We start from the raw sequence: 14,934 nt of genomic DNA, 5'->3' as shown, positions 1-14,934 counted from the left end.
TGTGGCAGGATCCATACTCACAGGTGTTGCTAATCAGATGCTAATCACCTGATTGTCGTCAACAACAGAATAAGCTGTTTAGCAATGACAGAGAAGATTTGTCAAGTTTTTAACGGACAAAACCCACAAATTCATTGTACTTACAAATGTGGCACCATTTAAGGAAATAAACAGGTTTTCCAACAGTGTAGAACTGTTTGCTAAGAAGCATTGTTACAACAGAGAAATCATTAACCAAACACACATCTCCTTCCTTTGTTGATAAGTTTATTTGTTCTGATCATCATTAGCTGTCTGATTCTGATGTTTGGGATAACACTGGAGTCTTTCGCCATTATGATAATTTTCTTCTGTTTGCTACTAATGCAAAGAGACAGACAAGATAAGGCCTGGGAAACTCAATGCAAAATCTGAATCAAAACTATGATGCTTCTGACCTTATGTGTTGTAAATACATTTACACAAATATCTGGAATGATCTCTTTAAAGGGGGGCAATTGTGCTCATCTCCACTGACATATTTTTGTTCCCAGACTCTACTAGAGTAGCTTTGCATGATTCACAGTTCAAAATAATCCTTGTTTATTTTAACTGGACCACGATGCAGTCCTCTCACTGTCTGCTAAAAGTTCCTTTGAGGACAACTGCTTTTTTCTGATAGTTGCCTCTTGCCAACAAAAATCTTGAAAAGCAGCTGCTCATGACAAGAACTGCGCACCCGAGATGACCACAGTAAGGATATCTACTCTTACTGACCAGAGTAGGAAAAAAAAATCCCCTCCATCACCAAACTCTGTCTCACAGTCTGCTCTGCTTTAAAACACGTGGCTAGGTTTGAGTGAAAGCTAATCACGAATAAAAGTTTCAACACCAATTACATTTGAACCCTTAGCTGCTCCCACGTTGGTCTCTGTTCTGTTCGCGGACGTGGGAAACGTCTCCCCTCCCTCTTGTAATGTACGCTAGAGGCCATTGGAGGTCAGCAGAGTCTCGACGAAATCATTTGAAGGGCTCTACGCCGAGGCTGAGCGTTTTAACTTTACAATGTTCACACCACTGAGTTACATTTAAACCCAGGAACCTTTTCGGCTTTGGTTATTTAATGACATTTCTGCCTCTGAAAACCTACGCCTACTCAGTCATTAAAGTAAAAACGGAAAAAGAAAGAAATCATCAAATGATATTTATCCTGAAAGTTAGTTTTCCCTACATTTGGTATATTTTTTGTAAAATATGAATAATCTTTAAAGATTTCTTTAAAAAATGTCGCAACTTTACGATCACTTCGTTTGTGTCTTCAGCGTATCTGCGCTTAAACTCTAATCTAACGTCATCGTCCTTGGAAGCTTTCACACTGTCAGACTTACCGATAAGGAGGGCTGTTAGTCCCTTCCAGTGTTTCTCAAATTTGACAAGGCCTACGCTTAATTTTTCAAACTTGCCAGTGAAAAAACACAGGCTAATAAGAGGAAACAGTGAAATGTCTCATATAATTTCATCCACAAAATTAGATAGGGGAGACCGGGGATAGTTGTAACGTCGGTCAGTTGTAACACTTTCAATTTCTCCAGTCAGGGCTAAGTTTCAAATGATGTGACTCATCCTGTACATGCCCAATTCAGTTCTTCTATCACATGTGAAAAATTAGCACATTTTGGCAAACACGGACAATTTAAGAAGAAAAAAAGTAATTTGTATGCCAAAAAGCAAGTTTATTTCAATTTCTAATAGCATTGTCTGCTTTGCAGTTAAACTCATCAAACTTAAATTATGTTATTTGTATGTCTATGGGGATATATTCTGTGTAGGTCTTTAGTGCTAATGTTTTAGCCGTTGGCTGTAATGTTAGCTAGTTCATGGCTATAGGAGTCTGGGTCAGTTGTAACAGCAACAGTCTGGGTTAGTTGTAACAATAATGCAGATTTTACAACTTACCACACTATTACTTTAACTTATATTAAACAAGTTGGGGTAATGACATCAGCAGAGAGGTTCACTGGTCACCTTTGTATATGCGGTTAATGCCATTGGCAACACAATTCCTCCGATGTTTGTGTTCCCACGCATACGTTATGCAGAACACTTTGTCAGAGATGGGCCAGTAGGAAGTACTGGTAGTGGAAATAAATCAGGATGGGTCCAAGAAACAGACTTCTTCATCTCTCTGAAGCACTTTGCAAACCACACCAAGGTAAGCCATGAAAACGGTAATTCAGCTTCATTGTTATGTTCAAAGGTTGGTGCAAGAGTTGTAGGTTACAATGCCCACTGAGCCAATGAGGCCAAACTCAAGAAAGACCAACCACAATTAATCAAATTTTCAGTTGTTGAAAATTCCATAATTTGTCTTTTTTTTAGGGGTTGGTATATGTTCAAACGCTAGATTTCTGCATTCTGTCACACACACACATAGCTACATAACTAGATCTAAGCGCATTCAGGTGTTGAATAAAAAAGATTACATTTTAAGATTTTGTCAGTACCCTTATTTCATTGCGTTACATTTCACCCCCAGGATATGTTACAACTAACCCAGACTATGGGGTTAATTGTAACATTTCACTCTCTGTGTTTGAGACCATACCATGCAATGAGTAATTGTGCTGCAGAAAAAATAGCTGCACTATTTAATAGCAGAGACGTGTAAATACTTTGCGTTACATTTTGAATCCACTACCTTAAAAGAGCTCCAAGCTACAGACAGAAATGTCAAAAATGTTACAACTCGAGTTTTTGCCATTCACAGTAAATCAGATTTATCACGTGCACGCATTTTACTCACTGATAAATCAAAAAACATTCCAAACCTTCCCACACTGTTATTTCCCCCTTTCACTCTGTCCTCTAGCATGCACGCTTTATAGTACGTCTGTGACATAAAATTGTTTGGGAAGCCCTGCACTGAGCCACCATGTGGGCGTGTTTCTTTTCGGCCCAACAGTCTCCGCTCTTGTGTGGAGTCCAGAGCGAAAAACGCACTTCTTCTGGTGCGGCCGGAGAGCGCAAAAGTTAGCTGCTCTCAGACCCTGAAGCGCACACCATCTCTGGCTCACCCAGCTCCTCGAATTTAACTTCACTGCGCGGGGGAGGGAAAAAATTGAGTTTATTAACATCTCCCGGTGAATGTTCCAGCCATGGACGCATTTCGAGTCATTACGATATATCTGGGCCTCCTCCTTGTTTTCCTTGGGAATATACCGTGTTTCCAGTCTGCTGCTATCATCTCTCCCTCTGCGCCGAGGAGGAACAGGGGTGCCAGGATCCCACACCAGGATGGACAAAGCTCTTCCAAATTCCTAAAAGACATCTTCGCGTCCTCTCATCCTGTCGCGGGACACCACAAAGAAGATCTAAAGGACGCTATTGTTCCGCATGAGTACATGCTCTCCATATACAGGACATACTCTGCTGCAGAGAAACTCGGACTAAACGCCAGCTTTTTCCGCTCTTCTAAATCTGCCAACACCATAACAAGTTTTGTGGACAGAGGAACAGGTTGGTTTCTTTCAGCTGCTGTCTCCATCAGCTCAGTCTTGCATAATTTTGTGGCACAGTCCCCCCCCCCCCCCCCCCACTCCCCCACCCACCTTCAGACGGGTTTAATATTCTCCTTGTAGAGGTTGTTAAAATGTTGCTAAGAAATGACAGTAACGCATAACGAGTGAAGAACAAGCTGCTTTTACGCACACTTTAAAGCACCGTGCAGGCGGACTTTTACGCACACAGTATCCAGTGAGATTCTTAAAAAATGTGCTGAACAAAAGCAAAGATTTGAAAGTTGCAGGTTTATTCATTGCTCCTGAACACTGCGCTGATTTTCGTGGTTATTTATTTATTTATTTTTGGATGTGTTTTCCCCACGGTTGACTGAAACATATAACTTTTCTTTCGAGTATTATATTACACTTAAATTAACCTCTGGGCAACACGACAGTAAAACACTAATTGAGGCGCTCTCTAGATGAAAGCTGTAAATCACTGTCAATGCAGGCTGTAGCAAAAGCTATCCCCGCTCCCAACCTCCACGTGAACACAGAGAACTTTTGCCCCCCCCCCCAACTTAAAACACTTGCTGTGAGTTTCGTGTTCGGTTCTTTTACCCAAGAATCCTTAAATAATTATCCGAGTTTCAAACGCAAGCACCCCAGTCCCACATATATTAAAGCGTGGAATCTGTTGCCTTCATGGTGCCCAGTTTGACCAACTTGTTCTGACAAAGAGGGGCTGGGAGGGCCGGGGGAAGAAGCGGGTCGGTGTGAGAAGCAGGTGTTTGGCTCAGTTAACGTGTGTAACCAAGTGATTTGACCGGCCCGCGAGAACAAACACAATCTGATAAACACTAACACATCCAACACACACAAGGGGACATACGCCGAGTTAATCTTTGAGGGAGAAATAAAAGCTATCTTTGTTTGCGTCCCCTCCTGTCTGAAACACTCCGAGCCTCGGCTCCAGGACGCAGACTGCGCGCTGCAAAAAATGTCCATCCTGAGCTGTTCCGTGGAAGCATATCAGCCCCAATGATGCGCAATTGAAATGATTTAACTAATAATCAAATGTTTTTCTTCGCTTGTCAAGAAAATTGATTTTTAAATAGATGTATTTCAAGTTCATAGAAAGCAACCAAAAATGCGCAATGAAAATAAAAGCGGTTCTCTCACGCTCGTGTTCTTTTTAAGACAGAAAAAAACAAAAAAAGAGAGAGACTTTGTTGGGGTGATTGTAAATTTGTTTTGCTCGTCCGTGCAGCCATTTCTTGCAGTGTGAGCTGGTTTGATAGGAAAAACGCCTCACTCTCTCCTGTGATTTTGATGTGATGTGTCACTAGCTGTGACCCCGAGCTGGACCCTCTGAGAGCTGCTTGGCATCGAACGGCTGACTGGAGTATTTGAACTCGGTGATCTAATTGAGTGTTCATGTCATAACATATCAAACACTGTCTATTCTCCCATAATGACCCAACTCGGCCACAATGGGCACATCACCAAAAAAATGACGAGAGAGGAAAAAATCGAAAGGGAAGTTTCGTCGCTGTGAAGTGGTTTGTATTCTTTTTTTTGCCACCGCCACTTTAATTACGGAAAATTATTTTTCTTTCCGTTCTTTCAGCTCAAGTACCTTCGGTTACTTCTGGGATTCCTCCCAGCATCCCTAAAGTGTTGCACTGAATTAACCTGCACAATGAACCTCAGCTGGGACATTTCCCTATTTGAATCACCTCCATCAGGAAACACGGGGGAAGGCTTTTTGACGCGGAAAGTAGTAACTTTTGCGCATGACTCATGCGTGCAGAGATAGCTTTTTAAAAAAAAAGACCTGTAGCTTCTTTTGCTTTCACACTTTTTACATTTTTTTTAGGTAGATGAAATTTGCTTATTAACCAGGCGGTGTTTCCTGGAGGTCAGAAAAGGCAAGATCAGAAAAGAATAACCCGATTCTGAAAATTACTTTTGGCACTTGGGGTAACTCATTAAAGCGCAGATGGTGCAGCCTGGCCTCTCTCTCTCTCTCTCGCTCTCTTTCTCTATCCCCCCTCTCTCTATCCCCCTCTCTCTCTAAACAGGCATAGATGACAAAAACATGGTTTGCATTTGCTCAGATACAACCAACAAGGTCACAAAAAAGTGCACAGGATGCAGGCTTTAACCACGCAATAAAATCTACCGCACTCTCCCCCAATTATCCGCCGTCAAGCGTGTTACGCATAATGGAAAAAATTGGCTTTGTGTATAATACTCAAATGAAGAAAAGTTTGTAACTTTCTTTTTTAACTGTCTACAAAAATAACAAAATAATTCCTGCAGTCAGTCACTGACAGTCCCCTTCGCGTTTTAAGGGGGATGTTGTCGTTGGCAGGGATGAGATTAAATATAAGAGGGAAAGTACTTTAATGAGGAATATGGGAATTGAGAACTGTTAATTATTTGGTGAACTTGTATTCGATTTGTTTGAGGTCTTATAAAAAAAAGTAATGCAAACCAGACGTGCAAAGTCACTGAAAGGAGCACAAGGTTTCAATCTGCTTTTACTGTCTGACTCGGCTGAGATCACAGGGGAAACTGACAACCGCATTTAAATATCTCTATGGAGTAACTTTTACAAATCAGACCACGAGGGCTTTTCGATCTAGCCAAGTCACTTTAATAATATGAATGAATAATAATAATAAAAAGAATCACGATAAAATACTGATTTGACTAAAAAAGTGCGCAGTAAATCACAAACAGTTGAAACATGTTGAGATATTTGTATAATAAAACTTTAACATTTCATATATTAAATCTAAATTCATTTTTTCGTCTTTTTTTTTAAATTACTTTTTTGTGTTTTACTGAAACTGTTGAAGCTCCTTTGGGGTAAAATTCGAAAACAGTAAAAAGCACCGGGGAGGGCGAAAAAATTCGCCATAGATGCAGTTTTTCCCCCTTTCAACACACACACACACACACACACACACACACACACACACACACACACACACACACACACACACACACACACACACACACACACACACACACACACAAATTAAATAAAATGTTTCCATTAAATGAGAAATTGAATACGTGCTAACACCTTCTCATGCAGCCTGTCTCGGTGTTAAATTCCAGTCTCATTGCTTCGCCTTGATGAAATATTTGTTGACCTCCTGGGTCTCCAGTGGGGAATAATGCATTAATTGTGTATTGTTCAGCTGAGTGTACAGTATGTCGCTTGGTCCGTTAGTGTCTGGCAGCGCTGAGGACCCTTCGCATCACAAAGCCCCTTGTTTTTTTTGTTTTTTTTTTTGGGGGGGGGGGGGGGGGGGGGGGGGGGGTTTCTTACAAACAAGACTCAGCAATAAATCTCTCTCCCCCTCCTCCAAAAAAGAAAAAAGAAGAGAAAACTAAATACATTTTTTTCTGGTGCTCTGGCTGCTTCTCAGACTTTTAGGGAAATAATAGTTTCAGGCTTCTTCTGCTCAGCCAGAGAAGTGGAAATTAATGATCGGTCTGTCAGCATGTTGAACGAAAGCGTGGGTATTTTTGCGAAAATACACTGGCTTTGATTAAAAGTGGCACGGAATGCAAATATTGGCAGGTTGTTCTGGAGTTTTGTTCGAAAAAAAAATATTTATAAAAAGTGTTCACGTCATTCCCGTGATTTTCGGAGAAATGTGATATCAAGTGGGAAAAAAAAGACAGAATTTATAATTCATCTCAAACTACGTGCACGTTTTGCAGGAAATTAAATTAAGAAACCGCAAATTTTATATAAGGAAGCTTTCAAATAAACTCTGTGAGCTTAACCTTCATCCCGCCTTTAGCCCTATAAAAGTTTTAAAAAGGCGTCATTTCGAGAAAAACAATTGTTTTAAGTTCCATATAATGGTATGAGTTGTTTTCTTTTTTCAATTCCCCTCCAGACTGGGGACTTGTCAGCTGCAGTTTGTTTCAGTCAGGTCCAGGGTGGACATTTGAACAACAAGAAAGAGAGAGAAGGCCTCTGTGGGAGAATGTGAGCCCCCCAACCCCCGACCCCCTCCTTCCTCTCACCCCTCCCGTCCTCCCTCTGAACACTGTACACCCTAAGTGAATCTGACTGCAATTATTTTCTCCTTTTATCCCCGCAGACGATCTTTTGCACTCTCCTCTGCGAAGACAAAAGTATCTGTTTGATGTCTCAACCCTTTCAGAAAAAGAGGAGCTGGTCGGGGCGGAATTAAGGATATTTAGGAGAGCGCCCGGGGATTTGCAGACTTCCCTGCAGAAGACGGGCCTCTACGACATTCAGCTCTACCCCTGTCGCTCAGACAAGCTGCTGGACTCCAGGTCCCTGGACCTGCTGGATTCCACGAAAGCCGGCTGGGAAGTGCTGGACGTGTGGGAAGTGTTTAAAGCGCGCCAGCATCATTATCACCACCCCCATCGCTCTCGTCACTATCAGCAGGAGAACCAGCTTTGCCTCCAGCTAAGGGTCACACTGGGCAAATCGGACACCGAGGTCGACCTGAGGCAGCTGGGGCTGGACAGGAGCGGCCGGTCCCAGCAGGAGAAGGCCATCTTGGTGGCCTACACCCGCTCCAAGAAGAGGGAGAACCTGTTCAACGAGATGAAGGAGCAGATCAAGTCGCGGAGGTCGGTCAGTGAGAAGGAAGTGAAGGTGGCAAAGGAGGAGGGGGTATCTCCGCTGACTGGGGCCAAAGGAGAAGGGCCCAGGCGGCGGAGGAGGACGGCGCTGGGCAACCGGCACGGGAAGCGGCACGGGAAGAAATCCAAATCCAGGTGCAGCAAAAAGGCTCTGCACGTGAATTTCAAAGAGCTTGGCTGGGACGACTGGATCATTGCACCCCTGGATTACGAGGCTTACCACTGCGAGGGGGTGTGCGACTTCCCCCTGAGGTCGCACCTGGAGCCGACCAACCACGCCATCATACAGACGCTCATGAACTCCATGGACCCCAACAGCACCCCGCCCAGCTGCTGCGTGCCCACCAAACTCAGCCCTATCAGCATCCTGTACATAGACTCGGGCAATAACGTGGTGTACAAACAGTACGAGGATATGGTGGTGGAGCAGTGTGGGTGCAGGTAGCGGCCATTATTGTGAAAAAACAAAACAAAAAACAACAACAGAAGATTGTTAAAGATACTCTCAGTGGGTTCAAGGCTGAAGGTAGAAAGTCCTCATGGGTCTCAAAGCGTTTTGACGCATGATGCGCCTTGTTTTTATTCAAAAGGGATGCACACACACACACACACACACACACACACACACACACACACACACACACACACACACACACACACACACACACACACACACACACACACGAGGCCATATCTTTTATTTATTCAGACTCAGTCGCATTAAATTTCACTCTCTGCCTTAAAGTGTTAAGCACAATATTTCCCAACTAGGCGTCAAGTATCATAAAATAGATTTTTCTTGTTGTTTTTTTCCCAAAAAGTGCGATGTGTCCACATGGCACGAGGAGAAGGGCGTTCTGATTGAGATGGGGGGAACTATTAAGTCCGACTGCGCACATGTGCGTGCCGAGGACAGCGGGCTTTGCCTTTAAGCAGCGCTTTGTTGTAGCGTGTGATCCTGGCAGCCTGGCCGGACTCTTTTGGGTATGTGCATCCAGGCCTCAAATGTAACTGTCCAGCTGGAGTCATTACAGGCCCGAGCAAGTGCCCGTTGTAAAAAAAAACAAATAAATAAAAAAAAAATGAAGGGGTTGATCTAATCTACCAAACACAAACACAGACTGGTCTGAGGAGAGGTGATAAGACGGTGGTCGTGATGGTGGTGGTGGTGGCAATGCCTTCACAGAGATTTCTTGTTTTTCCTTACTGGAGACCATCTGAAAGGCGCTGGGAGAGGGCGCATTTACGGACAGAAAGGACACAAAATCAGACTTAATGCGTGAATGAAAGAAAAAAAGAAAGAAAGAACACATAACTGAGGCGTAATTTCAAGCTCAAAAGTCGGCATCTTTACAAAATGCACTTCCACAACTGACTGCGCCAAGGACATGTGGTCAGCTGAATTCGTCTTCTCTGATGACGAAAAAACAAAATATTAAAAAAAGACAAGAAAAAGAAAAAGGACTCGCAAACGAGACGTTATTTAAATGCACATTAGCTTTGAATGCACTGCTGTTCGTTTTCTTTTTGTTTGTTTGAGTTGTAAATACTTGTACAGTCCCCCGCCCCAAAAGAACTCTACAAAGTGCAACGAATGAAGAAATGAGAAAACGGCATTTCTTTGTAAATGTACAAAAATGCACTCAAATCGGTATAATTTCTATTCTATAATTATTTTATTATTTGTGATGTACAGAGTTTTCATGATAATCATATATTTCTTACGTGGATAAGAGTAATTTAAGGTGTATTGATATTTTGCAGAGGGTGGAAAATACCATTATTAATGTCTACCTCATAATTGCATATAGGAGGTGCATTCAGTTAGAGTGTAAAGAGCTTTTACAATGATATATAAGATCATTTATTTACATATATTACTGGCTAATATTCCACACCATTACTGTACAAATAAAATTCAAAAGAAAGCCCACCAGTCTGGCCTTCTGATGATTGATGCCAACTATTCTTTTAAGAAAAATTCTTTTGCATTAATTTGATGTGTTTTTAAGTCCAGTAAGAACTTTGCAGAGGATTAGTTTCTGGGGAAGCTATGGGAAGGCAATAAGATGTCTTTTTAATCTGTTGATACACTAAATTGCTTGCATTACTGATTCTTAATCCCTTGCATTTTCCACCCTTCATTTTCATTCATTTTCCCACTCTCGCAATATTCTATCTATATTCTATATTTATCTTAATAAAATCCTTCCTCTCATTACCTGAAGAAAAAAAGAATCACCTGATACTACTTCATTAGAGTCTCTCTGAGTAGTTTTACTTTTATTCCCTGAATGAGATGTACAAAGTGCATCCGGTCCACATACACGTTTCCTGGCAGGTCAGATCTGGTCTTAGTGAACACGTTCTCATCACAGACCACAAATGTAAGTGTGCACTGACTGGATGTGTCAGAATTGCCCCACATGGTGACCATCCACAGCGAGGGGAATCCACTGACTTGACTGTCGCTGATATGACACTGAATGCAGCTATTTCTCAATGAATTAGTCCTGCCTGGGTCAAGTTTACTTAATACTTTAATGTTTTCCAATCTGTGGATGAAAACAGGAAAAAAAAAGAAAGCAAAAGAAGGAAAATAAAAAAGTTTGAAAGAAGGGATAGCTTCCATAGAGTGCTATCGACCTTGGCCTGGAAACAATTAGGAAATTGCTTTGAAATGTTATATGTTGTCCAGGCTCTTGTACAGTATCATGTCACTCCCCACATGTTTGCTACGCGGAAACAGAGGATGCTAAGTGCACTCTTTAGCGGCCGCTGCAAATGACTGACACAACAAGCATTCCCCTGAGTATAACCAAATGCCCCCCACCCCAAACAGGCCACATTTCATCATTTCATTCATTTCATTTATTTGTTCATTTTCAGGCACAACAAATACCTATATTGAACATAAAATGCACAAAACATGTCTGGAGAACCATCAACGGGGCGCTACTGTGAGAGATATGGTGCACCACCACAGGACTCTTTTCCGCACCAGAGATGAAGACTTTGCAGCTGATTGTGGATTAGAGAAACTGTAAAGTTGCTCAATCAAGTTGAAATTTCTAAGCTATTGCGTATTAACTCGTGCAGTAAACCTTTGCTGTTTGATTTATATTTATTTGACAAGTCCCTCGGTCTGGTGGGCACTGGCCTGGAGGTGAGACGGGATTTTAAGGGAACAGTTAAATGGCGATGAAAGGGAAAGGAATGCTTTGTTTACCCCGCTTCAATCCCTCACTCTTAAGTTGAACGTTCCTATAAAGTTCTCCATCACAACTGCGTTATTGTCCCTTCATCCACACCGAGCACAGAGAGAGAGAGCGAGAGAGCACAAAACCAGAGTTGTGTTTATTTGAAACTCGGTCCTAATACATTAGTCTAAGCAAACCAAAACTGGCAAAGAGAGGGGTCCTTTTCATCAGAAATGTGGAGAATGTATAACACAAATAGTCTTGACACCCCACATCTGTGCATGGAGGCTCCTCTTGAGAGAACTGTAAGGCTGCCCAAGTGAAGATCTACAAGGTGCTGTACTCAGTGAAAGCCCGGGAGCGTCTCCAAGAGTTTAGAAAATGTCTCGGCTCTTCTGGAGACATAAATGCTCCTCATACTTAACGGCTCTCTTATCAGTGATGCCCTCAGCAGCGACAGGAAAGGCATAAATCACACTGATCGTCCAGACAGCAGGGACCTCTAAGCGAGTACAGAAACGTATTAAACCGGCATTAAGAAGCATTAGAAAATGCTCTGCGAAGGCTTAGATGCTGTGCTTTGACTTGCTCACTGGAGACATGAAAACACAGATGAGAATGCTTAGATTTGGCCGAGGTCTGACTTTTAAACTGCTACTGATACACTCCAGTAAGAATACAGTCAATTTATTTAACAGTTTTCTTTCCTCACATATAATTTATTTATTTGACCTCCATTTCCGGTTTCCCAGATAGTGTCGTCCCTTCAATAATAAAGCCAGACATTTCTTTCCAAGGCAGTGCAAGGTGGTGCTTCTCTGGGTTCAAACAGACGCAGAATAAATTGACTCTCACAGACTTACCCCACATTATTCAGCGAGTGTGAGCCTCTAGACGTATCTGTGTATCTGTGAGCGTGTCTGAGTGGACAGAAGGGCAACGGCACACACAGATGGGCAGATGAGTGGTGCAGGAGAGGAGCAGATGCCTGAAGTGACCCCTACTGCTGCCTTTCATTGAACCACTGGCTCAAACACAAAGGCGGGGGCTGGCCCCTAAACATTTAATGCACTTGCCTCTGCTTTAATGCCAGAGGTCACTTTTTTTTTTGTCTTTGCAGTGAGTCATAAAAAAGTAAAAATGTATTTGTAAGGTTTCCTTCTTCTTCTTTCTTAATTTTTCTTTTCTTTTCTTTTCTTCTTCTTCTTTTTTTTTTGCAAAAAGACAACCCAAACTGCTCAGGTTAGCAGACATTGTCTGAGCAGAGAAATTTAATAAAGTCTGGACAAACACCCCCAAACCCTAAACAGCTATGATGTAACAAAAGAGACTGGGCTGCTCTCTTCTAACAGGGCATCTGCCTTGTGTTCCTCCAAGGTACAAAAGAAAGCTATCCCTGCCTCCTGCCAGGCCATACGGTAACAGGAAGACAGCAGACACCTCCGCTTCACCACAGATAACCTGCTAATTGCATTAAACACACTCCCAACTGGGCTTTTGAAATGTGAGGATGAAGGAAGTGTATCTTATTGCAGTTGCAGTCGAATGCCACTTAAATGTTTCAAGCAATAGAGCATTGTTTTCCCGAGCATGAAAGTCTACTTTGTAGCGTCACATTAAAACACATTTAGAACCTTCAAGAAACAGCAAAAGCTCAGGCTGATGGATCTGCGTTGAATACCTGTCCAGAGAAACCAGTTTGTGTTCTGTTTATTTTCTAAAGGAATGTCTGAGGGTGCCCTTTCACCTCTCCTCATCCATTCACTGCCCCTGGTCTATGTTACAGATGGTGACCCAGGTCTTCGCCATCCTTGATTAACAAGCGCACCTTTTAGGTTCTCCTGTGGATCTCTGCATAAAGGCAGCTTGTCTTCTTGTGTGCTCAGAGTCCATCTTTTTGTCTTTACGAGAGCGCATGTGTGAGTGTCTGAATGAGCTCAAGTGAAAAGTAAATTTACTCAGTTCGCAGTGACAATGCTTATGTTTGGGAGCACGGTAAGGACGTAACCTCGCTGCCAGTTTACATCCGTGCAGCGGCTCGAGAACAGAGGGAAGGTCACTGACCAGCGGGCGCCTGACTCATAGCTTTCACTGGCCTACATGCTTGGGCCACTCGAGTATGTGTTAGGTCTAAAGTTTATGTTTTGTGGTAGCAACCTTTAAGGAAAAAACAAGAACTAATCAGCAAAGTGACCCCAGATTATGCTGGAAAAACCGTTTATGGCTTAGAAAAGAATCTGATGTGCCAGCTGTGCCATTCTTTCTGTCCTGATTGACACCGACTCAGTGTCGATTAACTTTTTTACTGCTCTACATAGGTTTAAAAATGATTTGAAAATGGGTGGTATCGAAAAAGGTGTTGGTTCTGCATTGTAAAACAAGACATAGAGGCAAACAAACATGGGTCAGGGGCAATGAGGCAGCAAGACATGAATCTGACTTTGGAGGGAGGGGGTGTAGCAGGAGGACTTGATGGACAACTCCACAGCTCGGCAGAGGCAGAGCTTTCACTTAAAAATGGTGCCTGGCCTATCTCAAAAGGTCAGAGCCCAGAACACTAACACACTACATTAATCATGAGAGGTTGCGGCTTACCTGTCTAACGTTTCAACCGTGTGGTACAGTTAACCTCAATTACGCTTGATTACGAGGTGTGGAAGATGCAAGGCCCGAGCCGGGTCTTGCATAAGATCAGGCATCAATAATGCAATTTTATATTAGCTGTGGGAATGGACAGTGGGGCTTCATAGGGGAGAAGCATCCAGGGGTCAGTGAACAGGTTAAAAATGGAACATTGCAACATAGTTTTCTCTGGGCCTCAAGCGAACATCTACATGCAGAGGCCTCAAGCCAGGATAAAGCATAAGCATATGCAGAGACATATGCATGTGAGACACAAACACATACACCAAAGCGCTGTGTGGTTTACCAAAGAGAGCTAAGGGCTTCATGCTGTCCCAGCCCCCTTCTTGGTAATTGCCCCATTATGTGTTGGTGGTAGATGGAGCCATTACAGATGTTTTATGACGGGGGCCATTTTCATTTTGTCTTCCCAGTGAGGGACAGATTTATGGTGCAAGACAGTCTTCCATTCAGGGGTAAAAAAAAAAAATAAAACCCTCACAAGTGCGTTTCTTAATATGAAAACACACACACTGGCTTGAGTTTATATGTGTAAATTCACTGCATTGTCTTTATGTTAACCTAACATGTTCTGCCCCAACCCAGCGCAGTGCAGTGCCCAGGGTCTGTGAATGAAGTTGCTGGCAGGAGCTTAAGAGATGAATAAATGTTTGATGGCCTCGTGGAACAGGGTGCACTTCATGGCTGGTCGTCAATCTGTTGCTCAAGTTAGAAGAGCGGGAGGGAGGTTTGCTGGGGGAAGACCTCCTCGAAGAGTCCCTGGTCTGTGGGGAAACAACAGGCCTCGAGTAAAACCGACTCTGACACTTTCTCACCAAATGTTATCCTACCAAAAAAAAAACCCTCATAAAGGGCAAAGTAAACAGCAGTTAGATTTTCAGAATTAATCTCTTTTAGCTTCCAGTGAAGTGTTTGAAGTGCTGAAGACTCTTTGGCTGCGTGGTTTCTTTCCAGAGGCTGTT

General features: G+C 42.7%; 2 protein-coding genes across 2 annotated transcripts in view; one reads left to right on the top strand and one right to left on the bottom strand.

Moving 5' to 3' along the window:
- The window catches only part of sybu (syntabulin (syntaxin-interacting)), a 28,622-nt gene extending 16,148 nt beyond the window's left edge, over window positions 1-12,474 (bottom strand). Inside the window, exon 1 of the mRNA XM_080896266.1 lies at window positions 12,193-12,474. The gene's annotated coding sequence lies outside the window, so the exon portion shown is untranslated. The remainder of the gene's footprint in view (window positions 1-12,192) is intronic.
- gdf6a (growth differentiation factor 6a) lies at window positions 1,720-8,813 on the top strand. Its single transcript, XM_080896267.1, has 2 exons — window positions 1,720-3,495; window positions 7,613-8,813. Exons 1-2 carry the CDS (start codon window positions 3,135-3,137, stop codon window positions 8,572-8,574), a joined length of 1,323 nt encoding a protein of 440 aa, XP_080752393.1. The 5' UTR covers window positions 1,720-3,134; the 3' UTR covers window positions 8,575-8,813.
- Window positions 12,475-14,934: the final 2,460 nt, after the last annotated feature.

Source organism: Rhamphochromis sp. 'chilingali' (assembly GCF_963969265.1).
Source record: "Rhamphochromis sp. 'chilingali' genome assembly, chromosome: 11".
In the NCBI taxonomy this organism is placed as follows: domain Eukaryota; kingdom Metazoa; phylum Chordata; class Actinopteri; order Cichliformes; family Cichlidae; genus Rhamphochromis; species Rhamphochromis sp. 'chilingali'.
The sequence above is the reverse complement of the archived record's forward strand: the minus strand, read 5'-3'. Positions and strand labels throughout refer to the sequence as shown.

What these genes read in the sequence shown, in the direction of transcription:
- gdf6a (XM_080896267.1), top strand. Translation starts at nt 3,135, where the DNA reads ATGGACGCATTTCGAGTCATTACGATATATCTGGGCCTCCTCCTTGTT. An exon ending in TTTTGTGGACAGAGGAACAG is followed by an intron (nt 3,496 to 7,612) that starts GTTGGTTTCTTT and finishes TTATCCCCGCAG; the next exon opens with ACGATCTTTTGCACTCTCCT.